This window comes from Akebia trifoliata, chromosome 15 (genome assembly GCF_017979445.1).
Source record: "Akebia trifoliata isolate Shusen 1 chromosome 15, ASM1797944v1, whole genome shotgun sequence".
In the NCBI taxonomy this organism is placed as follows: domain Eukaryota; kingdom Viridiplantae; phylum Streptophyta; class Magnoliopsida; order Ranunculales; family Lardizabalaceae; genus Akebia; species Akebia trifoliata.
This window is the reverse complement of record NC_141389.1, coordinates 27,633,877-27,659,735: the sequence shown is the minus strand read 5'-3', so window position 1 is coordinate 27,659,735 and position 25,859 is coordinate 27,633,877. Positions and strand designations below refer to the sequence as shown.

Genomic DNA, 25,859 nt, shown 5'->3' with positions numbered 1-25,859 from the left:
ACAAAAATAAATTCAATGATTGGATTTTTATCATAGGAATGTGTATTATTGAGATATGTACTTTCAGGATATGTATAAATCTAATTTTGAAATTATAATTTTATATTGAAATAAAACTATTTAACATAGAAACTATAGAAAAATCTCAACAATAACTTTCTAACAAAATTACTTTTAAAATATCCTTTTGAATTGAAATTTATATCATTTTGGAAAATTTTGGGCAAGAACAAAATGACTTTTCTAGCCTCTAACAACAGTGGAGGCTTCGTCTACAACAAACAACAAATTGAGATGGTAAGAGAAATACAAATATCGTAGGGATTAGTATAAGTTTCCAAGAGATTTTTTGCTGGCAGAATTTTTTTTCACAATGCTCATGATTGGATCTCCACTGTATACCATATCAAGTCTAGTAAGAATAGTTTTGTAAATTGGGGATGCCATTCAATGTATACGGGCTCATGTAATTGATGGATCCTTCAAATGAGAAATGCTTGGAAGTATACTTAGTATGAGTAGTATTTCGTCGGGCCACATGTGATGGTGCTGTAAGATCTCTTAATAGGATCCAATAATCTTGGAGTTTCTAATCCTATACACTAGTTACCAATTTTTGTATAATTACTATTCTTGTATAAGACAAATATGTAAATTATAAAATCCATATAAGAAAGAGGGGTCTATGAACCTAATAGATTCACTAAAAGAATCTAATAGTGTTTTAACCATTAGAGAGCATTGACAGGTGCATCCTCACTTACCTGGTACGTGTGGTGTGCTAGCATTGCACGTGCCCCGAGGAGAGACCCATATGCCTTGGCTCTAGCTAGACGTAAGTTAAGACACTCCATCGTTAAAAAAGAATGCTAAGAAGCTAATCAATAAAAAAAAGAGTTGTGATAATTTGACTACCCCACGTGGCATACTCATTCGACTACTTGAAGTGACAAGTTTGAAAATCGTAGATCTACACTCCTCGAGATATACGGTTCCCACGAGATACACTTTTTCTGGGGAAGTGCAACCATGTATCTCAGGGAGTACATATCTACGAAGTTTGCCACGTAGGGTAGTCAGATTATCACAATTCATAAAATAAAATCAATACACACTAAGGTTACTATTGACCTAGGGATTCACAAAGCAAATCTCGAAGACTTTAAGATGGTAACTAGGAATCATAAGTGGAGCTGAGTCAGCAAATATTAGAAAGTGATCAAACCACAGATCCAGTCCTACAATATACTACCAAGAAAGAGTTCACTTGGTGACTGACCAAGTAGTACGTACTACGTACAACAAGCATCAAATGTACGCCATCACATTAAAATATAGCGTATTAGTTGCAAGTTCTGTATATATATAATAATATTCTCCATTTAACCTTGATCACCCACATCACTCAATTGTTATAAATAAATAAATAAATAAAATCATTTTTTCTCTTTCTTTCTTCTACCAATTTATAACATTTAGGATCAAGTATATAATTCCAGAAGCGGATCCTATGTAACGCGTCTCTCCTGTACCTCTTGTTCTATATACTACGAAGAAAATCACATTGAAGAAATCTAACAATACAATCCTCTTGGATTCATGATTTAGATCAGATTTTAAATAATAAAAAGTTTAAAAATTCAAAAAAACAAAAAAAACCTTTTTTCTAACTCAAATCAAGTGTTCGAAATGAACAATTACTGAACTCCTAAATTTTAACGATTAGATATAATTGTCTCAATGACATGGTACATCCCCACTTCTTGATATGGGCTACATAGAGCAACAAGAGAAAATCGATACAAAGGATTTGCTCCCACAATTCCACTGTCATCTTTAGAGTTAGTTAAAGTTTGAAGTGCTCGATTTTTCGACTTCTGATTCTCAAAATGGTTTCTAATCAATTTAGAGATTCCATATCATATGTCTACCATCGAACTTGATTCATATACATTCCCACCCCAAAGACGATTCTAAGATATCAAATCACTATCTTATATCTCGAGGTTATATAAAAAATCGCTTTCTTTTGTGTAGTTAGTCAAATGTTGATCAAGTTCCAGAGAAATCTAGAACCCTAAAAATCATTGTTTGAATGATTGATATTCACCGAAGAAAAGAATTAGACAATTATTTATTTATTCATAAGGATATTATAAAAAATATGATTTAATTAAATTTACCTTAAATAATCGAAAAGGAAAGGAAATTGGTGAATGTGTTTGAACTTGGTGTACCATTTGAAAATGAAAGATTAATTATTTAATTTTAGTGCAGTGGGAATCCAAAGTAGCTAATTTCAAAGATGATCCATTGATAAGGACCTTAGGATAATGGCTAGGCTTGATATATTATGGGAATATGACCTCAAGTGATTCAAAAGTCAAAGTCAAGTATGCCTAAGAGTAAGAGAGAGAGAGTAGTATGTACTACAAGCATATATACTGTAAGTGATCCATTTTGAGAAGTCCGCTTTACCAAAACGGTCCAATATTTTACAGAAAGTATTGGACCAGCCAAGTTTTAAAATTATTTACCAAAAGGGTTAGATATCCAATTATTTATTTATTTATTTTAATTATAACATCCTATAATTCATCAAAGAGTCGTGATGAATGGACGCAGTTTCTACTATGCTGATGACATGGCAAGGGCACAAAATCATAAATCTTTTTCTTCGGGATACACAAGAAAAAGATTTGCGGTTATGTATCCTTGTCAAGTCAGCCGTGTATCAAAAACCGTGTGCATTCATCATTATTCTTCATCAAAATCATGTACAATTATTATACAATAAATAACTGTTTTTAGCAAAATATAATGAGTTGTGATTTTCTGACACCCCCTCTGACATACCCTCCTTGCCTTGGAATGGGTTAGAACCATATATCTTTTTTCTCGGGATACACAACTGTACATCCCTATCAGGGAGTGTATGTCGGGGGGGGGGGGGGGGGCGTAAAGTCATTAGCCAAAATATAATTTCAAAATTATATTTATAGACCATATAATATTTTAAGATAGATGATTGTTTAGGTAGTTTACCCTTTGGAGAAGACATTTAAATATAACCTCTACTACCTACAAGAAGTTGAAAAGTCCCCAACACATTGACCAATTCGGAGCCTTTTAATAAAAAATTTTCCAAATTTCCTAAAACCTGCATTAGTTTTTCTGGGAACTTTGGAATCTAAAGCATCTTAGAGTTTCCTAACCACTTCAATTCAAACCAACTAAGCTATATGTCTAAACCCTTCATAACCACTCCATTTGTTTAATATATACTATGGAGAATGCATTTTGTTTGATGAGTGAAAATGGGAAACGTGAATTATGTACTAAAGAACTAATAGAAAAAAAAAAATTGGGATCCACCAATCACACAAGATCACATGTACTTAATGCTTCTTCAATTTACAAAATTACTCTTATTAGGTTTGATGTGATACTTGCCAGAGAGTCTATGAGCATTGTAACAGGAAATTTTGTAAGCAAAAATTGCTCGTGAAAAAGATTTATTGGAAAGGGTATTTATGTATAATTAGAATACTCATGATTATACATTTTTTTATGTAAGCATTTTAAAAACAGTATCTATTCATGTAAATTTGCTATACACTTTTATCTTTTATGTATTTTTTTTCCTTAGAAGGAAATTTTGTGATGTAACATCAACCATCAATTAATCTAATCTAATCTATAAAGAATAAGGAATGGTATCTACATGACACGTTTTGATAGGAATTTAAAACACATTGAACTTCTAAACAAGCCGCTTTCTACATAGCACGCAGTCCAATGTATTTAGTCTCCAATCAAAAAGTGCCGCGTAGACACCGTTTGTTGCTATATGAACGGGACACCGTTCTAAAAGTGTAATTCATTTATAAAAAAGCAATTAATTTTGATGTATATATATAGATTAACTCGATCATTTGAATAGGAATATTAAATCGAAAAGACCCAAACTACTTCAACCTTCCAATCAATAATATTAAATCACAATTTTCATGAAAGCAACCTCTCTATCTCGAACATTGGAACGGTCAGCAAATTTTTGTTTTTCCCATGTAGTTAGTCATAATGTCTACATAATCATCCAATCATACTATAAGTACCTTATCATCACAACTGTAACAAGTTTTTGTTCTAGTCATGTTCATCTTGGTCAACAAAATTTGTTTTAAGGTTTATAATCTCACTAACATGGTCAAGTTTGAAATTTGAATTTTTTTGTTCTAAAACATGAATGATCACTTGGAATCAACTTGGACAAATTAACAGATTATCTTATTCTTTATTAAAAATAATTATTCCAGTTTTTCCAAAACTTGGCCAGACCTATTGGTTTGATTTTTGTTTTTTTGGCTTTTGGGTTTGATTGACAATTCAAGAATAATCAACTTTCACTCTCATCCACAATGATTGATCTCTTAGCCAGTCCTTTTAGAATTTGAAGAGTAGTGGTTTTAAAATTTGGTATCTCATCTTGACTATCCCCAACCTACCTAATATCAGATTGATTTGTCCGAGTCATCTTGCTTCAAGTCATAAAATTAAACTATTTATTTGATATCACTGGGTATCCCTCCAATCCCAAAGAAATTTCTCAACATGCAGTAGAGTAAGTCAAGACCACCCAATTTTAAACACATGATCAGAAGAAGTAAAACCTCATGTCCTGTCACTAGTTTTACTGCTCAGCCAATCTCTTGGGATCTAAAGATTTTGTTATTATATTTTTATTTTGTATGATAAGATTGTGAAAAAAAAAAAAAAAAAAACAATAAAGATAACAAAAATCGCACAAGCGCAAGGATTTACATGATTCGGTAGTGTATTTATGTCCACGGATCATAACAACAACAATCACTATTTTTTTTTTCTTCAAGTTTTATAGTCTTAGAGATCTCTAGTTATAAAATCGAGAGTTCCTAAAACATGCCTATTTCCCCAAAAATTGAAAATCCTAAAAATAGGAAACCCCTAAGAAACTATTACATAATCATCATTTCTGTAAACCTAAATAGAAATCTTTTAGATATAAAAATTTACTTCTCCAACTTGTACAGAAATCATTTAACCCAAGTGAGCAAGAACAAGGTTTTTTTTTTTTTTAAAATTAAAATATTTATATTATATTAAAATATAATTAAGTTATAAAGAACTTATATTATCAGTTGTCACACCAACTTCTTTTATAGCACACCAAATAATTAAATTGAATATGGTGTGTAGAGTGTGGATGGCACTTTTATTTTTTTAATAGAGTCGTGTTAGAGTGACATGAAATTGATATCAACTCACACATTGCCGACGTGAAGGTGCGCACAAAACCATAGATGCATTTCACTCATATGGGCTCCGTATACACATCCACATCAGCAATATGTGAATCGATGTCAATTTTTTTATTGTCACTCCAGCATTTTCCTTTCTTTTAATGGGTATTGCCACCCGTGTGCCCTAAGGGCACACCAATAAATACACTTTGGAAATTGGAATTTAAGGGTATTTTGGTAAAAAATAAAATTTTGAGGGCCAATTTTCGATACAAAATTCAATTTCCAAAGTGTATTTATTGCGCCTTAACGTGTGTCCTTAGGGCACACGCTAACAATACCCTTTTTTAATAACCACACACCTCATTTCTTTTCTCTTCAATTTGATTTTCTACTTGGGAGAACACTAGCTTCAACCCATGGCTGAGGCTCTCTATCACACCGATGGTTGAGATGCTATGGATTCCCAATAAAAAATTATACTAATCACTAGAAAGTTAATATACCGATCTCTAGGAAATCTATATTTTTCCTCAAAAAGTCATTTCTACTTACATGAGAGAAGCTATTCAAAATACAAAAAGATAGGTAATGAAAGTGGGAGAGTGATTGAGGAAGGAGACAAAGGTTGGTTGGTTGTTGTTGTAGAACTCCTTTGGTTGGTGTGCCTATATCCATATTTGGCCTGTTATATATAATTCAACAAATTGGAGTGTTATAAAAAACAGTTGGTGTTGCAATATAAAAGCTCTCAAAATATAACATGTAGAGATATTAGTGTATATTAACTAGTATCCAAGAAGCAAACCAGTTTCACCGTTGTGACTAATTGATAAGTTCAACTGAAAACAATTGGCCCTGGAGCTTATAAAGAGAGAGACAAGACAATGAGTGTCTGATGTGGGACTAAACTCAACACACCCCTGCATGTGTGAGCCGGATTGAGCCAAAGGACCCGGAGATATGAACTAGATCACGTGGAGAAGAGAAAGGCCCGCTTTTATACCATGATAAGTTTGTGGGTCTAACTCAAAATCAATTGGCAATGAGTGGAAAGGCCCATGAGCTTATGAGGAGAGAGACAAGGCAATGAGTGTCCAATGTGAGCAAAAAACACGTGGAGATATGAACTGGGTGACGTGGAGGAAAGAAAAGCCCGTTTTGATACTATGATGAGTTACCAATTGGCAATGATTGGAAAGACCCAAGAGCTTATAAGGAGAGAGACAAGGCAATGAAGTGGGACTATACTCAACACTAACCCAAGTATCATAGAATCACACATTTACATCTTAAACTGAAGAAATCGGTTTATTATGGATAGTATCGAAAGTAGTAGACACAAGTGACACATGAGGAATTAAGCAACAAATATTTTTTCACATATGAAGGAAGTTAACTTCAAGTTTAAGCCTTAGGTGCAAGACCAGCCTTGATCTTCTGAATGGTAGCAACATCAGTCTTGAATGCCTTAGCTAGTATGCCATCTCTAATACCCGTGGTGAAAACTGTCCCGGGCATCGACACGGTCCCAGCATTTGCACTTCCAAAGGCAGAAATTGCGATCGCTGGCACCTTAGAGTCAGAATTGTACTGAAAGTGTATTAGTCCCTTCGGAAACACAAACATGTCACCAACTTCGAGTGTTTGGGTGTAAAGCTTGTTAGTAGTATCAACGAAACCTACTTCAAGACATTTACCTCCGACGAGGAACAAAAGCTCGGCGGCTCGAGGGTGAGAATGAGGGGGGTTGACACTGCCCGAAGGGAATTGGAGTGTTGCTAAGGAAACACTTTGACCATCGAGAGCTGGAAACTCGGTCTTGCTAGCTTTTGTCACCTTAAATGTGTCGGGTACTTTGTTAAGTACTCCGCGTTAGCCAGAGTGGGTGAAGAAATTCTCATCGATAATTGTAAATGGTGGAACAATGAAGTCTGAAGTGATGTCTGGATCACCAGCTTGGATGATTCTTGAGGTGGCCAAGGTGATTAGTACAAATAACAAGAAAGATTGGAGAAATTTGAAGGCCATTGTTGGTTAGTCTACGGGTAAAAGCTAGTAGAACTAGTGTTTTTATGGTGGGCTTTGCGGTGGGGAAGTGTTGCTTGATGAAATTATATTTATAGGCTTGATTGAACTGATCCCTTTTTTTTTTTTGGGAGAAATTGAAGATGTTGGCCTGTTTGATGTTGAAATTCACAAGGTTGGTATCTGTTTCCTTCTTTCTTGGCTCTAATGAAATGGACAAACATGAGCATTTTACATCATTATCATCAAAGTCTTGCCTTAAAATTTTGGAGTTAGTTGTTCAAGCTTGTTTCTCTATTCGGTTATGTCTTCTAATAATCCAAGTGAGTTCGTATCGAGTTTCGTTACCTTGACCTAAGTTCTTTTATTATCTTTCAATAAAAACTTTGTGCAAGAATAGATTAATTATAACAATCAAAAGAACACAATACAAAATTTACGTGTGTGATGTGCCCAGACTGCCTATGTCCATGATCGATGATGATGATGTCTTTGCACTAAGAATACCAAGACTATAATCACTCAATATATCTCTCTTCCTCTAAAAAAAATGAAAATCCCTCATAAAACCCCTAAAATGAGTTTGTTATCTATATATAAAGATGAAATTATCGTTAATTTCTAAAATTATCCTTCATAGTCACTCCACTTATCCATCTCAACATTCTCATCTTTTTTGAACCCCTTTCGACGCAAAATTATACGTAATTTTTTGAAAAAACTCATACATCATCAAGTATTTTAGAGTTCGTGAAGAAATTATCAACCAAGTTGTGACTGAGTCAAGCTAACCATACAATCGACAAAATTCATGTATGTTGAGTTCAAAATATCAAGAAAATTCCATTGGATCCAATTTGTTTATAATTTTCTTATGTTGTTTAGTATAAAAATATTTTAACAAGTCTTAAAAAATTATTTCCAAAATTAAGGTATGACTTTAGGGAATCTATTTAGTTACAAGCAATGAAAGGAAGATATACCCTTTTGTGTTGTCCACTCGACAATTTCAAGAAAACTGATGAACTTCACCTAAAAGGTTAGGAGATAAGAGGAGAAACCCAGATGGACTACCTTGTAATGTCCTTCAGTATTACTTGGTGACCAACAAGCTTGAACAAGGGAAATTCATTCTGAGAACTTTATGTGAAACTTAATGAGCACCTTTAATCTTGTTTTTTTTTTTTTTCCGGGTTAATAGGCCTAAAAGTAGACCTGTTTACTAGTTAACAACACAACAATTACTAATAGGGTAAATTTTCAAATAATTACAAAAGTTTTCGGTATTTTTGAAGTGTTGATAATGTTATCACGTAATATTGATAATTGTGTTAACACATGTACATTTTTGAAAACTTCGGTAATTATTTGAGAATGAATTGTGATAATATGACGCCCTCCTCTAAAATATACCCCCCAGCACAGAACTGTAGACAATTTACTTCGGGATACACATAATCATAAATCTTTTCTTGTGCATCTCGAGGTAAATGATTTATGATTTTGAGATGGTGGGGTGGGGAGCATATGTGAGAGGAGGGCATCATATTATCATGACTCTTTGGGAGTTTACCCTTACTAATGCTATTACCTACCGCACCATTTTCAGAGAAAATTACTTAAAAAGTTACGTACTTGCCAAAATTACTGAATTAGATAATGTACGTAAATTTGTAATAATTTATTGGATGAATTTACCTTCAAGCAAGGTAAATAACAAAATGTGATTGTTAAAAGATTTTGACAACGTTACTGATGCCATTGGATATTGTAAATTGGAGGACATCTTAGGCAATGTAACAAAAAAACAATTATAACTAAGGTTGCAACTTGGGCGGGTCCAACCAAAACTTGACAAACACTAACCGGCACTCTTGCCCAACCTGACCTCGGGCATGAAATGCTTAACCTGAACTCTAGTCAAGTTGGGTTAATTCATTCATCATTAACACTAGGTGATTTAGTATTGGTAAAGATTTATATAATGATAAATGGTATGCAATAAAACTAAAAATTTACCATAATTGTTTTTTCTTTCTAAAAATGTATTTCAAAAGTTTATATATATAAAATTCTAAGCAAATTTAAAGAGGGAAGAGAAATAATAAGATTGATAAAAATAATCATTTTTTATTATTAATAATAAATTTTAAGAATTTTTTTTTTTTAAATTGTAATATAATGGTTTTACGACAGTGTAGAATTACACTAAAAAAAAACATTAATAACAAATCAATTATTTATCTAACAAAAAAAATCACATGAATTTTGATAAATAATCACTCTTATGACTTATGAGTGTAGAGGTAACCAAGATAAGAAATATTTTTAAATTATAATCATATTAAATTCAGACTGCGGCAAATCCAATTTACCTTAACCCAATTTTAATAAGGCATTTTTTTTTTTTTGCCCCGAAACCGAAACCAAACGAAAGCTAACTATGCCCAGACCTGACCTAAATTGCAGCCCTAATTATAACCAATAGTTATATCTTATTGGTAGGTTTACAATTTAATTGGAAATTTACAAATCTGTTGGGACTAAAATTTGGCCTAGAGATGCACACTTTTGGTTTAAAAGAACGAAGGCACATTCATGGAATTAGGAATTGATGCACAAAATGAGTTTCTTGTTTCAGTTCTGTGGTAGCAATCTATTGAAGTAGTAACCTTTCGAACAAAGATGATTCTGGAAAAACATTCTGGGGATACGAGTCAAAAAGCATCTATGGCACATTTTCCATAACGGACCATTCTGGAAAAACACCCAACTTTTCATGGAGATACGAGTCAAAAAGCATCTATGGCTCCTAATGGATTTAACTCTTACCACTTAACAACAATGCTGTAAAGGGTTACCACTAACAACAATCAAACATTTTTTTTAATCATTTCGAGTTAAATTCTACTGATCCAAATGAGCTTGAAGTATTTCAAATCTATAGTACTGAGACGGCTGAGTACACTAAGAAAAACAAAATTGAATCCAAGTCCATGACAAACAAGCTATTAAACTTCTGGTGCCCACTTTTTAATTATTCAAAAATTCCAAATACCCAATTCTGCCACCAGAAAGAAATCTAGCACGACATCTGCTCACTTGATCTTCTTCTTGGGCCTCAGCTGCAAATGGAAACAAACAATATCAAGATCTACGGTGCCTGAACATGGGAGTAAACTTATTTGCTTGATAAATGTAATACCTGATTACTATGACCACATTTCTTCTTCCTACAATTCACAGCCCTCGGATGCAGACGAGCATAACACCTAAAATATGTTTTTTTTTAAAATGTCAAAACAGCCAGAAAAATGTTTGTGTGGATGGATACAGAGAGATTAACAAGATCCTGATTATTCCAGACTATAAATAAGTAAAGATATAGGATGAAAGTCAGATAGAAAACTAGATATGTTATCCCTCGACTTCCTAAGAATTTGTGAAAAAAACGCACAATCCCAGCCCTTTAAATGCAAAATCCAATGGTTGAGATTTATCCTCACGATAAGTATCTCCAAGATTTGTGTTATCAAGATACTCATTAATCTCAACCATTGGATTTTCTGTTTAAATGGTTTAGATCATGTGTTTTTTTCATGAGTCATTCTTAGGAGTCAACGGATCCCAACACAAACATATGTAGAATTGAAGGAATGTCCAAAATATTGTTATAGACAAGTTCCAAAGAACATATTCCTAAACAACAAAAATGCCAATTTTATTCAACCAACAAATCATCGAAATGCCCTGAAATTCATGCAGGCATAGACCTAAATCAAACGGAGCTCTCTAACAAGAAGGTACTAACCATAGTCACCAAGTCGAGGTTCGGGAATAAGTCGGCAAGGGGAAAATTCGATAAAATAGGAAAACAATAGATAAAAGTTACGAAAAAATCGAACAAGGTTAGGGCTATGTAATCGTTCCTACCAGCATGTGTTTTCAAATTATATCATCAAGTTCCATATTAAACTAGAATGATGAATCAAGAATTCCTATGTTGATATCATTTATGCATCTACAACAAGTAACCACAGATTCACAACATATTCAAAGATTATACTATTCAAAATATAAAAAAGACCTCAATCATGAGTCCGAATTAGGATTCATTAACAGATCAAAAACATCAAATCAATGCCATTTGCATCCTCATTATTTTACACATTATTCATGAAGTTTGTAAAAGTAACGTATTATTAAAAAAAAGTCGTGATTAAATCAGTGAAGGAAAAAAGTAGCAATTTAATCACGGCTTTTTCAATAAGTCGGAGACTTGGTGGCTATAGTACCAACTAACATATTTTCCCACCAATATTAAATTTATGTGGAGCAAAAAATTATTTTGTCAAGGCAATGACTTGAAATTTTTTCCAAGGTACCCCAACCAAAAAAATGATTTGAACTTCTTAATTAATCAACAAGACAAATGAATTCTTGAAAGACTATTATTGAACAATGAAAAGATGATATTCTAATCAGATGGTAAGGTATCCAACCGATGCACGACAAAAATAAGTATAGCTACTAACAAGAACACTAATATAATGAATTTTAATTATATTTTTCCCTAAAATTTTCCATTGTTTAGATAAATTCTAAAAAGTATTAGAGTTAAGGGAATCAAGTGTTGGTCCATTCTTTGCAAGGGACAATCTCAAATGCCATCTTTATGGGAAAAATCCCCTTTTGTAATATTTAACTTATGGGTTGGGATCCATAGACTCGTGCAAAAGTGAACTCATAGTTTCACACAGAACCTCAACCGTGTATATGCGAGATCTAACAGTTGGGATAAAAGATGTATCCCGAGAATACATTACGGATCTCTAAAATAAGTCTAAACCGTTAGATCTTATATATAGATGGTCGGGATTGTGTGTGAATAAATGAGTTCACTAACAACCAAAAGAAGAAAAAAAATTCGTTGTTGATTACTACAAGTAGCATTATATGATGTACAACCCATGAAAATCAACTGCAATTGAAGTAAAGCCAGCTGACAAAGTTAAAAGAGTGGAACTTAATTTCGGGACCTATAATGACCTCTATCGCATTTTAATAGCAAGAGAGGATATAATTTATAGTCCCATTTGGAAAACTAAAGAAATAAAATATACCCATCAAACAACCTATTTAAAAAAATAAAATAAAAAACAACTATAATGGAATCACTTTTAAAAAAAATGAAATCGGATATAATTAAACCATTTTCAAATTCAAATTTCACATTCAACTCTACATACAAATAAATAAAAGAACGGAATCAAGCAAATTATTTGACATTAAAATATTAATTAAGGAATAAAAAAGAGGGAAAACTTACTTCCTGCAAATCATCTTGTCTTGATTATACTTCCTAGCCAAAGCCATCAAAGAAGGTTCGATAATCCCTCCTCGAAGCCTCAGGACCAGATGCAACGTAGATTCTGCAAAAACAACAATCGCATCGATAACCCAATAATTCAAAGAAGCTTTAAAGTATAAAAATCAAACCCAAATAAAAAGATTTCAAACCAAAATCAAAACCATAAATTGGGGGGATTTAAACTTTAAAGAGAAACCAAGCCACCTTTTTGGATGTTGTAGTCAGCTAAGGTTCGGCCATCTTCTAGTTGCTTTCCAGCAAAGATCAATCGCTGCTGATCAGGAGGAATTCCTGGAAAAAAAAATGATCTTGGTTAGGGTTTTAGAGATGAAAAGATTAGGGTTTTCAGAGAGAAGAATGAACGGCCGAGATTTGAAAGGATCAACTTATTAACCTTCCTTATCTTGGATCTTAGCCTTGACATTGTCGATGGTGTCACTGCTTTCTACCTCTAAGGTTATCGTCTTCCCTGTTAGGGTTTTCACAAAGATCTGCATCTCCTCTCTCTCTCTCTTCCACTCTCTCCCAAAGCAACCCTAAATGCGTCTATGATTGCTATTTATAGTCATTTTCTCTTCTCTAGGGTTTCCTATTAAGTAAATGAAATGATCAAAATATCCCAATTTCAGTATACAATATTTTAGGGTAAAATGGTCATCAAAATATCCCAATTTCAGTATACAATATTTTAGGGTAAAATGGTCACTTGGCTTCATCTTCTCCGCTTAGGGTTTCCTATTAAGTAATTGAAATGACCAAAATATCCCTATTCAGTATCCATTAATTTAGGATAAAATGGCCATTTGGCTTGAATTCCTTATAGCAAGTGCAACGTTCGATGCATCCCCTCCCAATTATCGTTTTGGAGAATCAAAGTATCAAAAGTTCTCCAACACATTTCGCAACTCTCTCTCCATTTCGAAACATTTTGGAGAGGAGTCTGACATACACCCCTACCAATGAATCATAGATTATTTGCCTCGGGATTCACAAGAGAAGATTTATGGTTATGTTTTTTTTTTTTTTTTTTTCTAACCGAATGTTTGGGCCAGTTTGCGCACGCCACGACTAATCTCAAGGAGGATTACCACAGCAACCCATCGTCATGGTCCCCCAGTTAAATCATGAGAAAATTCAAGAGGGGAATCGAACTCGTGACGTGCGCTTAACTCACACTTCACGTGCTCGCCCTTACCACTTAGACAACCCATGGGTGAGAGATTTATGGTTATGTTGTATCAAGATAAATGATCTATGATGGAAGCATATGTCAAAGGGGGGTGTTATAAAATCATTATTCTTTGGAGAGTAGTGTTTTTTATTGACAAAAAACTTGAGTGAAATTTAAAATCTCTATCTTTTGGTAACAAAGGATGTTGATCGATAAGTAGGATTTTGTTATAATTGAATTTTATATAGAATTAAATATTAAAATAATTTTAAAGAATCATTTCAGATAGTATCGTTGGAGTGCATGTCTCTTGAATATGTAAAATGATTATTTATAATAGAATACGTCTATTTACTGTGACTAGTATTTATGGATATCTTCATTGGAATTGCCCGTATCCAATTATAAATAATTTTTTAATTGTATTAAAATGTAAAAAAGAAAAAAAAAAAAAAACTAAAGAATTTAAAAAATAATACAAAAATGCAGGAGAATAAATACAGGATTCAATGAATTCTAGTTTAATTCATGTAACTTAGAGATTTATGTACAAATCTCATTCTTATATATTTCTCAAAGCGCCTGTTAAACCATGATAAAATTGAGTTACTTCTAAAATAATTTGTAGTACCACTGTAACAAGATCAAATAATTTGTAGTACTACACAGCAAATTTGAATTAATTCTCTAGATGAACTCAAAATCTCATTATAGATTATCATAAAGCTAATTAGGGTCAGTAATGATCTGAAATATACCCAATGTCTGAATTGATTTGATATGAAAAAATGAATAATCGAGTTTTCGGATTGTATTATTTTCAAATGAAAAATTATATTTTTATTATTATTCTTAATTTCGTATAAATACATTTAGATAACACATTTTAGTCTTTGATTTCCCCAAATATTTGTAGTTGAAAAGTTGATTTAAATTTTTTTTTCTTTTTTTGAACATTGATAATTTGAAAATAAGGCAAGCGTTTGGAATAAGATCAGTTCAATTTCAAATTAAGGAGGAACATTTTTTTTTTATAAATTTTTTGAACATTAATCCAAACAGATCAAGTACATATTTTTAAAAATTCGGATTGGTATTGGAATGATACCAATCCATTGTCAGCCGTAAACCTAACAACTTACCAAAATAGATGCTCTCCTCAAATTTTACCTTGCTTATTCGATTAACTCAATTCTGTTTTACCAATGGAGTTACGATATATTACAGAAGGTTTGAAGAATGAGAAAAATGTTTTGATTTCCATGATAGATTTTGAGAAGAAACAATTCTAAGCATCTAGAATCTGTAATTCGTTTAAACACCAAGAATGTGAGAAGGTTCAGATTTTCCCCAGAAGAATCCTCCTTCATTCCAATAGCCAAACCAAAATTCTGATTGTAAGAGTGAATTCATATCTTCTTTATCATTTCCATCTACATTGTGTTCGAATATTTCTTCTGACATGTTACTGTAATCCATGATCAATCTTTGTCGGAATTTACTTTTCAAATTCAGGTTTGGAGTTCGTTGTTCATTAATCTAAAATGAACCCAGTTAAAAGGGATAGGTTGAGAAAATTCGTTTTTGGATTCACTTAGGGTATATATAATTCAAGTATCCAAGTTATAATTATAGTTATAACATTAAAAGATTCTAAGTTAAATAAAAATAAATTAATAAAATACTCTAAATTTTAAATATGACAAACGAAAACAAATATCAATTAAAAAAACATTTGGTTCACCAAACCAAATTGGAGGATTAACCAAATTTTCATGCTTTGGTTCATTGGTTGGTGGGTTCATGGTACACTTAATTTAATGAATCCAGTACAAACCGTACGGTGCAATGGTTAATAAAACAAGACGAAGAAAGCCATCACAGAAGAATTAGGCGCTATAAATGGGGTAGAGGAAAGACATGGGAGAGAGAAAATAGAAAAAAAAGGGGACAAACACATAAACTTGGGAAAATATTGTTGTCTCGTCTGCCTGATAATACTTTAAAAAACCCATTAGTGCTCAAAATAAATAATTGTCAGCCAATAACTTGAACAAAAGGAACAAACAAAACTATGAAAGTCTTTCCAAACAACTAAATAACAAAGTCTCAGCTGAAAATGATGGATAGCACCACCACCACCAGTGCGCCATGGAATGAACTTACAATCTCCTTCCTCTTCTACCACCCTTTCTACGAGTGCTGTCTGTAGGAATGGGGGTCACATCCTCTGAAGCATAAACATAATCAAAGAAATTAGAGATCATAATGATTACAAAACAAAAAACAAAAAACAAAAAATCAAACTTCATGGCTCAATAGAGCCACTATGTCGTTTAAAGACAAGAATCAGCACTCCATAAGCAACTCCTAACACATTGCCATATTTAGCCTACTTTAGTTATGATCCACTCTGCCAGGGTAGAGAGGCAATTATCAAACTAGTTCTTCATGCAGACAAACTTGGTTATCAATCACACGGTGTTGAGATCATTTTTTGTAGGCCTATGGTTCATTTCTATGGCCTTTATGGTTGTTTGTGCTTCAATTCATTGTTTAATGAAAAAATTGATGAAGATTTCTTGATATATTACTGAATATTTTTTAATCAGGAGTAATAAAAAATTAATGACATGGGACAACCCTATTGAGTTGATCATTTAGTATTGGTTAGTGACTATAGCATACAATACAAAAACTTGGTAAATGTTTAAGAGGGGTACAAGAGCTTTACCAATGCGACCAATTCTCATTCCAGATCGAGCAAGGGCTCTAAGTGCAGATTGGGCACCTGGACCAGGAGTCTTCGTCTTGTTCCCTCCAGTTGCACGAAGCTTAATATGCAGAGCAGTTATGCCGAGCTCCTACATAGAATTGAAAAAGAATTGTGTCGTGTGATTGTGAGACCAAGATAACAAAACAACAGACCAATTTTTTGGATTTAATCATAAAACACAAATGAAACTTAAATGTTCCAAAAATCAACCAATAAAGGAGGTTTTTGTTTTTCTAAATTTAACTCAACTGGGCTCATCAAAACATCCAAATTGATCAACTCATGACCTTTTAAATGAACCACGGTACCACGGTACTGCTGTACCAGGACCATACCAACCCTATTCAACCCAACTGAGTTCCAATTAAGAGTGGTTGTCTTTTAAGGATCATTTTGATCCTTGTAAAGATAGGTAAAAAAACAAAAAAAAGAGGAGAACAAGCTATGCACCTTGCATCGTACTGCAACATCTTGTGCTGCAAGCATGGCTGCATATGGTGACGATTCATCTCTATCAGCTTTAACCTTCATTCCACCTGTATTTATGAAGGAAATAAACAGATGGGAAAATATTTTTTAAAAAGTAGAACTTTTACAACAGTTTTTTAATTCCAGAGTATATACAAAAGGTGACAGGTAAAAGTGTCAAAAATCCGAGATGTCAAAATTTGGGAAACCTTGAGATGTGTTGAAATTTATACTATGTTTTCTACTAGATACATTTCTAATTTGAAAGGTTATAACACATAATCTATGATAAATGCTAATTAATATGTTACAATAAAGTCAGAGTGTACAAGTTCTAAACTCAATGCCTGGGACATGGAGATGAGGGCGTAATAATCACCACATTTTTAAGGAAGGCAACAATAAAAAGTACTGCATTAGAGTTTGTGGGGTGTTGAAATCTGAAAAGTGCCCAAATTAACTACTTCACAATTTTAGAAAAGTTCATGCAACATAGTTATTTATACTAAAGAGTATGAAAAAATACCACTAAATCAACACAAATGAAGTCAAGGTAACACATACCAGTAATGCGGACTAAGGTTTCTCTTCCGGACAAATCAGTCACATGCTGTAGTTCAAACAAGACTCATTTGTTATTGGACTATAAGGATGACGCATTAGGAAGACATAAACTACTACTTACGATAAATGTATCATTGAATGATGCGAAAATGTGGGCCACGCCAAAAACATGTTCCCCTTCTCGTACAGTTGGTCCAAGTGTCACATTCTCCTCCTTTGGTTCCCTAACCTTCCTCCTCGACTGTAGAACCCATTAGACAAACATAAATAAAAATCACATTAATTTAAGAGCAAATTATTTTGCAAGATAAAAAATGTTAGCTAGTACAAATAAAGAAATTTATGCAGCATAAATGCTGGTAAATATATACACATATGGGGGTGCAACTTGGTTTGGTTCAAACCAAGAACAAGTTGCAATTTGGTTCTAGGTAAAGAAAATGATGATCAATTTGGTTCAATTCTCAGTTCCAGGCTTGTATACTGAACCCCTGATCACTTGCTGCTTTTAAGGAGTTAGGGCATGGATTAATGACTTTTTTTAATAGATAATTCATGATCATTTTTGTTCCTTTTAATTCAAAACATGTTGCTTCCAAGAAGGTTTATAGGATCTTGGCAACCCAAAGAACCGAACCAAACCGATCTTAGTTGAATTTGGTTTGGTTCGATTCTGCGGCAATTCAGTTTGGTTCTGGTACTTATTTAGTGGAACCAATCTATGTTGGTTCAGTTCTTATTTGGCCCCAAACAGAACCAAGTTGCACCCCTTTATATAAAATGTTTATATATACATACATGCACACACACAACTTGGATTTCACTCGCACAATTTACAAGATGATAATCTCTTATGCAGGACGACTTAACAACAGTTACCAAACACTCTCAAAGTACAAATAAGTATATAATAAAATGGACTTATCTCACTCAACAGCAAGAGATCCCACACACAGGACAAGAGACATACTCAACAAACAGCACAATTTTGGGATCCGGTTATCCCTTAAGAGAACAAAGATTTAGAAGAGGATGCTCTCTTATCCAGCTCAACTTGGAAATTGTTACCAAACACTACTTTTACACAAAAGTGTGATAAAATGGACTGATCTGAGCCAACCGCAAGAGAACCAAAGCACAGCAGCTGAGACAGAATAAAATATACAGTCTGTTTGGATTGAGACAAACGGATAGAAGAGCAGAGAAAGCAACTTTCTATCCACCCTGTTTGGATAGATAAGAGAGAAAATAATAGAATAGGAAATAATTTATTCTATTTTCTCACTTTCTCTCCAAATCTCTGCGATTTGAGGGAGAAAAAATTGAAAAAATTCTCTCCTAGTTTTTCTCCGTTTCTCCCCCATTAACTTTGTAATTTGTTTATCTCACTTTCTCTCCCAAATCGGACCAAATCTCTCCGATTTGGGGGAGAAAAAAATAGAACAATTTTCTCTCCATTTACTTTCTCTTTCTCTCCTCACTTAACTTCACAAACAACATAAATGGAGAAAAAACTGATTCCTTTCTCTCTTCACTCTATTTCTCTCAATCCAAACAGAGTGAAAACTTACCAAAAATTGAAAGATCTCTATATAAGCTTGTAAACGATGAAAAAAATCCATCAAAACTATAAAAATACATCTAAAAAACGATAAATTTCATGTAATCAGATACGACGAGAGGTTTCCATTTTTTTTTTACTGAAGTACAGATTGAACAAAAAAAATCATAGATAACAAAGAACTAAGATAATTGACAGAAACAAAGAGAAGTAGATGAAATTCTCTTACCATGGCTTCGCTTGATGAGATGGATTCGACAGCTAGGGTTTCTGAACTTCGAAAACAAGAGTGATGACTCCCGTCTCTCTTTTTCGTTTCGTTTATATATCTAACCCTTAGGTTTTAGTAGAGAAAGTTAAATGACTGAAATGCCCTTATCTCTCTCGTCCTAAAATTCTAAAATTCTCCGAGATTAACGCCATGGGCTCGTCCAGAATAAAAGTCCGGGCACAAGGTGGGCTTATCTTAGAAGGAACCAGGCCCAGGACCAGGAAGAGGCCCGGCCCTCTTTCTCCGAACCCTATATGGAGCAAGATTCTAGGGTTTCTTTTAGACGGAAACTCTGAGTTGCTCTCGATCTACTCGCAGCCATGGTAAGTCCGTACACCCATATCTCATGTTCGATATATATAATTTTTTTTTTTTGTTGTTGTTGTTGTGGAGATCTGATAGTTCGAACAGATCTGTTTTTCTTTTTGCTGGATTAGTAAAAAATCGACGTAATTTCAGATGAATTTTAGTCTCTCATGTTTATTTCTGGTTACAGATCACGAAATCTGATACAAAATCTTGTTGAAGAAACTCGAATTTTGAAATATATATTGTTTTATTATTTCATTTGTGAAAAATTCAGTTTGATGGGTTGGATTTGAGTTCAATTGTGCTTCAATACGCATTTTTTACTATAGGTTATGGTTGGGAGTTTTTTATGGGATTAACACAATGACTTAGTTTCTGAATCATGAAACTCCGCCTAATTGGATAAGCTCAGTAATTCTCTTTAAGACACCGTTTTTTTCTGTAAAAAATTGATTTTAATAAGCAATAAAATAGGTACACCATGGAGTTAGGTTATTAAGTTGAGCATGAAAAAGAATAGATTTAATGAACTGCTGATTTTTTTTTTTTTTTGGCTGAAAATTCCAAGAAATTTGTTGAATTTTGTGACAGTGGTTTACAGTCATGGTTTTAAATCTCATCCGAGACCAAGATGACTCATCCTATACGTCTCGGTATCTTCCACCAATGAGACGGATAGACAAATCAAATGTATCGGACAAGATTTAAAATCATGGTTCATTTGTCTTGAACGAGACGTCTCAAACATATCGGAAAACTCGTTCGAGACAACTCGGTCTCGTTCATGGACGAGACAAGATGTCAAAACAAGTTTTAAAACCATGTTTACAGTAACACATCGTTTCTAACAACATAATTCGCATACCTTTAAACCAAAAGAAAATGATATGTAAGTTTTTTAAACCTTAGTTGGGTCTCATTGGTCATATAGTATGGATCCATGAACATGCCCTCCATTTAACTCATAGAATTGTAGATTGGGCATGGAAATGCTGTTTTTCATAATCATAACTCTGTATGTAACGTGCTTGCTTTGTGAAGAACTGGCTAGCATTTGAACCATTAAATCTCCTGAGAAGAACGATGGCTCACATATATAGGTAGAGGTTGATTAGAATCTCGCAGAAGCGTCTGTTCATAGTGTTTAAATTTGGTTAGTTTACGTTATCGCTTAAGATGCATCATAGTGTTCACTAATTTTTTTTTCCTCATTCTCTCTTGCTTAAATCAGGTTTACACTATGTGTCAGATTTTGATTCTTTTGCTTATTTTATACTTGAAAATATGGGCAATTTGATGATTCGAATAAAAAAAACGTTGCAGGCCTTTGTTTATATATATTTTTTCCTTGAATATTCTTCTTTAATTAGAAGTGCAACCTTTGTGACATAGGTTAACGTTCCAAAGACAAAGAAGACATACTGCAAGAACAAGGCGTGCAAGAAGCACACCCTACACAAGGTTACTCAATACAAGAAGGGCAAGGACAGTCTTGCTGTTCAAGGGAAGCGTCGTTATGATCGCAAGCAGTCTGGTTATGGAGGGCAGACGAAACCTGTCTTCCACAAGAAGGTAAGAGAGCCTATACCTCCTCCTCCTTAGAAATATTTCCTCACCCTCTCTTCTTCTTCCAGGCAAAAACTACCAAGAAGATTGTGTTGAGGCTGCAGTGCCAGAGCTGCAAACATGTATCTCAGCACCCAATCAAGGTTTGCATCAGAGTACCTTGTTCTTTTATATTAATTTTTCACCTCTTTATTATTAATGTATGGTCATTCATGATTTTGCAGAGATGCAAGCATTTTGAGATTGGTGGAGACAAGAAGGGGAAAGGAACTTCTCTCTTTTAGACGGTGGCTTCTATCGAAGCTGTTCAATATTATTATTAGTTTCGATGTTATGTAGTTGTGTTAAGGTGTGTTTTATTGCTCAACCCTATTGATGCTATTTTGAGTTGGAAGATACTTTAGAATCTATTTTATAGACTCCTTGGGTTTCATGTTTCCTTTTGTATGACACTTGGCTCATAAAATTACCAGTATGTAGAAATTAACTAAAGACATTGGCATCAAAAACTTGCATTTTATTTCAATAATCAAGATTAATGAAGTAGAAATTTGTACATTTCAACATGTACGAGGAACCCATGGTGATGGGTATGTTTTTGTCTGCTTAAAGATACTTTGTCCGTTGCATTAATCCAGCATCCAGCCTTCTCATGCACATTTGCCTCGGGATACAGAAGAAAAAGTTGTATGGTTCTGCATATCTCGAGGCAAATGATCTATGGTTCTGTGATGGGGTAGTATGTCAAAGGGGGCGGCAGAAAATCATTATTCTAATATTATTGCATGTGGTACATTTTTTTGATTGATAGGTTAGGGAAATTAACCGTTGTATCAATGCATGTGTTGTTACGTGCACTTTTCATTAAATTGTCTATCCTGGACTGCATGATTTTAGACTAATGAACGATCCTTCATATTATTTATTCCAAATAATTGATGAATGAACAGTTCGAAAGACATTGCAACATAGTACAAAGTATTACAGTACCTCTTGTCATCAATCTTCCAATAGGAAAAATAATAATAATTCCTTAAAATTACCAAGAAAAAAAATCTTAAAATACCAAACTAGGCATCAATTTTTTATGGCCCCAAACGTTCAAAACAGATAACAATCTGAGTCATGGCATGGCAATAATATTGGGAGCTATGATCTCAAGTAGGCCCTTTGGGTTGTCCACATGAACCCAATGCCCAGAATTGGGAAGAACATGAACTGAAACTTTCCCCTTGGATTCATTTGCTCTCATAGAATGAAGGCTCTCTAGCTGCTGAACCACGTTGGAAGGCCACCTATCGCTCTTCTCAGCTCGAACTATTGCAATATGTAGACCTTTAGGTGGGTTCTCTAACAGAGACCAATAGCTACTCTCCCTGCAAATTTAAAGATAAATGGTGAAAAAACACGGAAATAAAGAATGGGTTCCAATGCCATCAGTGCAAGGAAATGAAACGAACCAGTATGATTTGAACATTTCAACAGCGGCTTTGAGGTCAAAAGCAAATGTCTCGTGGTCCCCTGATTTCTTGAGGTTGCTTCCAATCCATTCTGATAGTGGCTTCGAGAACCCAGCCTTCATCATGTGATCAACAAGCCACCTGAGGTCAGGTGTTTAATGGGTCAAATTCTTGACACAACATCTCACCATAATATTGAAACTGTGTTCTTCCATGCCCCCCCCCCCCCCCCCCCCAAACAAAAAAAAACACTAACTTTAAGATGCTCAGAATATAAGTGATGGACCATAACTTTTGAAGGTTGACATGACTAGGCTAACCTTTAGGCAATGAATGCAAAATCTCATCAATTGGACCATGGTTTTAAAACTTGTTTTGATGTCTCGGTCGAGTTTTCCGATACATTTGAGTCATCTTGTTCACCAATGACAAAAACGAACTGTGGTTTTAAATCTTGTCCGATACGTTTGACTTGTCTATCTGTCTCGTTGGTGGACGATACCAAGACATATTGGACGAGATTTAAAACCATGAATTGGACAGATGGTTTTTAAATAGATCAGTCTTGAGTTTTTTCGTGTAGCCGATAATAATATATAACTACCTGCATTTGTGATGGTTGAGCTATGTATTTAGGAACACAAGCACTACTAAAATACTAAACATGACTGGAGGGAGAAAGAAATTTTACTTTCGTGACGGGATTGAGGAAGGTAAACTCTGCAAAGTACGCAAAACTTCCCCCGTTTCTCCATCACCATTTCCAGGGTTTTCTACTCCAGGGGCTGAGTCCAGCACCCACAGCTGTTCTGCATCAAAAAAGCATGGAAAACCTTCATACATATGGATGAAAATAATACAATGAAGGAGTTTAAGGACTTAAATGATAATAATAATAATAAATAAATAAACATTATTCATGTAGACCAAAGTTGTGGGTCTATCTGAAACGATAAAAGTCCTGCAATTACAACATTCAACTTCAGTCCTATTTGACAAAAAAAACCGAAATATTTATATTTCCACAAGACTCGACATGAAATGCCACCAACAAATTTTTTTTTCATACATTTTGGTAGAAATCACTGTTCATTTCATCGAACCGGCAAATAGTAAACTCGTCCAAAATAATCAAATTTGAAGTATAAAAATAGAGAGCTGCTATTGGTACCCCAACTTTTACTTATTACAACCCAATTAAAGATTAAAATGCATTCTTGAACATTACAAATGTTTGGCTCAAATTATAATCTCTACATTATAACACTCGTTCAAACAATTTCAGTAGTTGTTTACCATATTAGGCTCATACAATATCCTAAATCCAAAAAATAGAATCTAGCAAAAAAAAAAAAAAAAAAAAGAGAACTTCTATTGGCACCACCAACTTTTACGTCATTCTCAACCATTCACTTATTTTCTTTATTTTTGTATGCCAACATTTTGCTAAAAAATCAAATTCGATCGAAATCAAAGTGTGACAATCAGAGGAAGGCTACTTCTATAAGAAGAAAATACCTGTTTGGGCAAGACAGCGGATTCACCATAATCTCCACGAGCACAGCTCTCTGTGAACTGCAAGGTGACTTTCCCTCCCATGGAGTGACCAATAACGACATCAGGCCAAGCCCAACCTTGAGACTTAATCAGATTGGCCAAATCTCTTGCAGCATTGACCATGTCATGAGGAGGATCAAGACCTTTTAGTCCTGCTGATCTTCCATGGTTCCTCAAATCCACAAGAACCATCCTCCAATCTACAAACAACAACAATATAAAAGACTCAATTTGACACAAATAACCAATTACTCACATTCTACATGCACGCTTGAGAGGCCAACATCCAAATTTTCAACAATGTTTCAAATTTCTTAGAACTTATTTCAAAGATCCACAACAAATTGAAATTCTCCAAATATATCAATCTCAAAAACCAAAAAAAAACAAAATCAGGAAAAACAAAATCTAAGAATCAAAAATTCAAAAATTCTCTTAGGTAGAAAATAACCCAATACCCAAAATTCAGAAAAGACGCGAACCACCCAAAAGATCGATTTAGAGTAGAAACTATTCCAAAAGCACGAAATTTTAAATGTAAAATTCTCCAAATCGAAGCCTGGAATTCAATCTAAAGAATCCCGAAAAAAATAAAATGAGAGCAGAGGATACCCAGCATGGTCAGTTAGTCACAAATTTCTCCGAAAATTTTCAAAAATTCAGAAAAAATCTCTGAACAAGGGCCTAGCCAATTAATCCGGGGACGAATTAATCGATGACTTATTGATTGATCGGTGAAAATTGAAATATGGTAAAAGTTTTACCCTTCAACCTCAAAATTTTATTTTCTTCAGCATTCAAATCTAAAGAACAAGATAGGGTTTTATAAATCTAAAAACATCATTTCATATTTCCCGAAATTTTCTCTACTTTTTTTCTTATGAAAACTTTCACGAATTAGTCCGAGTTAACCGAATTGAAGCCCCGTCGAATAATTAACGAATCCGAACTTTGTTACTGTGATACCCAGAACACCAAATTGCACAAAAGTACCCCAGAAAATAAAAACAAAAAACCCAAACACGCCAATCAAATAAAAGGGGAAAAACTAAACGAGATGAAAACTAAACCACAGTAACAAAATTAAAAGTGAAACAAGATCGAAGAAATTAAAAAGTACCATGTGAAGAGGATGAGTTCGCTAGCGTGGACGCGAGTATGCGAGAGAAAGATCTCCAATTCCTTCCAGATCCTAAGAGCCCATGAAGAACGAAGGCTGTTGCAGTGTAGGGTTTCTCTGTGGTAGCTCGAATCTCTTCGAAAGCTAGGGTTTCAAACGATCTCGAACTTCCATTAAGAGAAACTAATGGTGAAGGATTAAGAAATCGAGAGAAACTTAGAAATCGAGAGTTTTTGATATTTTTCGCCATTAGAATTCTTCAAGCTCTTCCACGAAGCACGATTCGCACGTTTTGGTGAATATTTGAGATAACCGGGTTGATTTAGGCATGCCCCTCAACGTTTTGGTGAATACT

At 34.0% G+C, this 25,859-nt stretch overlaps 4 protein-coding genes and 1 pseudogene across 4 annotated transcripts; 1 reads left to right on the top strand and 4 right to left on the bottom strand.

The window, feature by feature from the left end:
• Positions 1-6,689: 6,689 nt before the first annotated feature.
• LOC147384982 (putative germin-like protein 9-2) lies at positions 6,690-7,313 on the bottom strand (annotated as a pseudogene).
• Positions 7,314-10,181: 2,868 nt separating this feature from the next.
• Positions 10,182-13,236, bottom strand: UBQ1 (ubiquitin extension protein 1). The gene is made up of 5 exons (XM_086426586.1): positions 13,076-13,236; positions 12,886-12,972; positions 12,640-12,742; positions 10,516-10,582; positions 10,182-10,435 (listed from the first exon to the last, which is right to left on the bottom strand). Exons 1-5 carry the CDS (start codon positions 13,176-13,178, stop codon positions 10,409-10,411), a joined length of 387 nt encoding a protein of 128 aa, XP_086282712.1. The 5' UTR covers positions 13,179-13,236; the 3' UTR covers positions 10,182-10,408.
• Positions 13,237-15,811: 2,575 nt separating this feature from the next.
• On the bottom strand, positions 15,812-19,590 carry LOC147384980 (small ribosomal subunit protein uS11z-like). Its single transcript, XM_086426941.1, has 6 exons — positions 19,451-19,590; positions 17,782-17,901; positions 17,661-17,706; positions 17,079-17,164; positions 16,587-16,716; positions 15,812-16,082 (listed from the first exon to the last, which is right to left on the bottom strand). The coding sequence occupies exons 1-6, from the start codon at positions 19,451-19,453 to the stop codon at positions 16,015-16,017; spliced, it is 453 nt and encodes a 150-aa protein (XP_086283067.1). The 5' UTR covers positions 19,454-19,590; the 3' UTR covers positions 15,812-16,014.
• Positions 19,591-19,668: 78 nt separating this feature from the next.
• LOC147384979 (large ribosomal subunit protein eL42-like) lies at positions 19,669-21,814 on the top strand. The gene is made up of 4 exons (XM_086426942.1): positions 19,669-19,815; positions 21,194-21,373; positions 21,436-21,510; positions 21,592-21,814. Exons 1-4 carry the CDS (start codon positions 19,813-19,815, stop codon positions 21,649-21,651), a joined length of 318 nt encoding a protein of 105 aa, XP_086283068.1. The 5' UTR covers positions 19,669-19,812; the 3' UTR covers positions 21,652-21,814.
• A 522-nt stretch (positions 21,815-22,336) lies between these two features.
• LOC147384978 (alpha/beta-Hydrolases superfamily protein) lies at positions 22,337-25,798 on the bottom strand. Its single transcript, XM_086426940.1, has 5 exons — positions 25,505-25,798; positions 24,346-24,584; positions 23,519-23,631; positions 22,828-22,968; positions 22,337-22,743 (listed from the first exon to the last, which is right to left on the bottom strand). Exons 1-5 carry the CDS (start codon positions 25,752-25,754, stop codon positions 22,491-22,493), a joined length of 996 nt encoding a protein of 331 aa, XP_086283066.1. The 5' UTR covers positions 25,755-25,798; the 3' UTR covers positions 22,337-22,490.
• Positions 25,799-25,859: the final 61 nt, after the last annotated feature.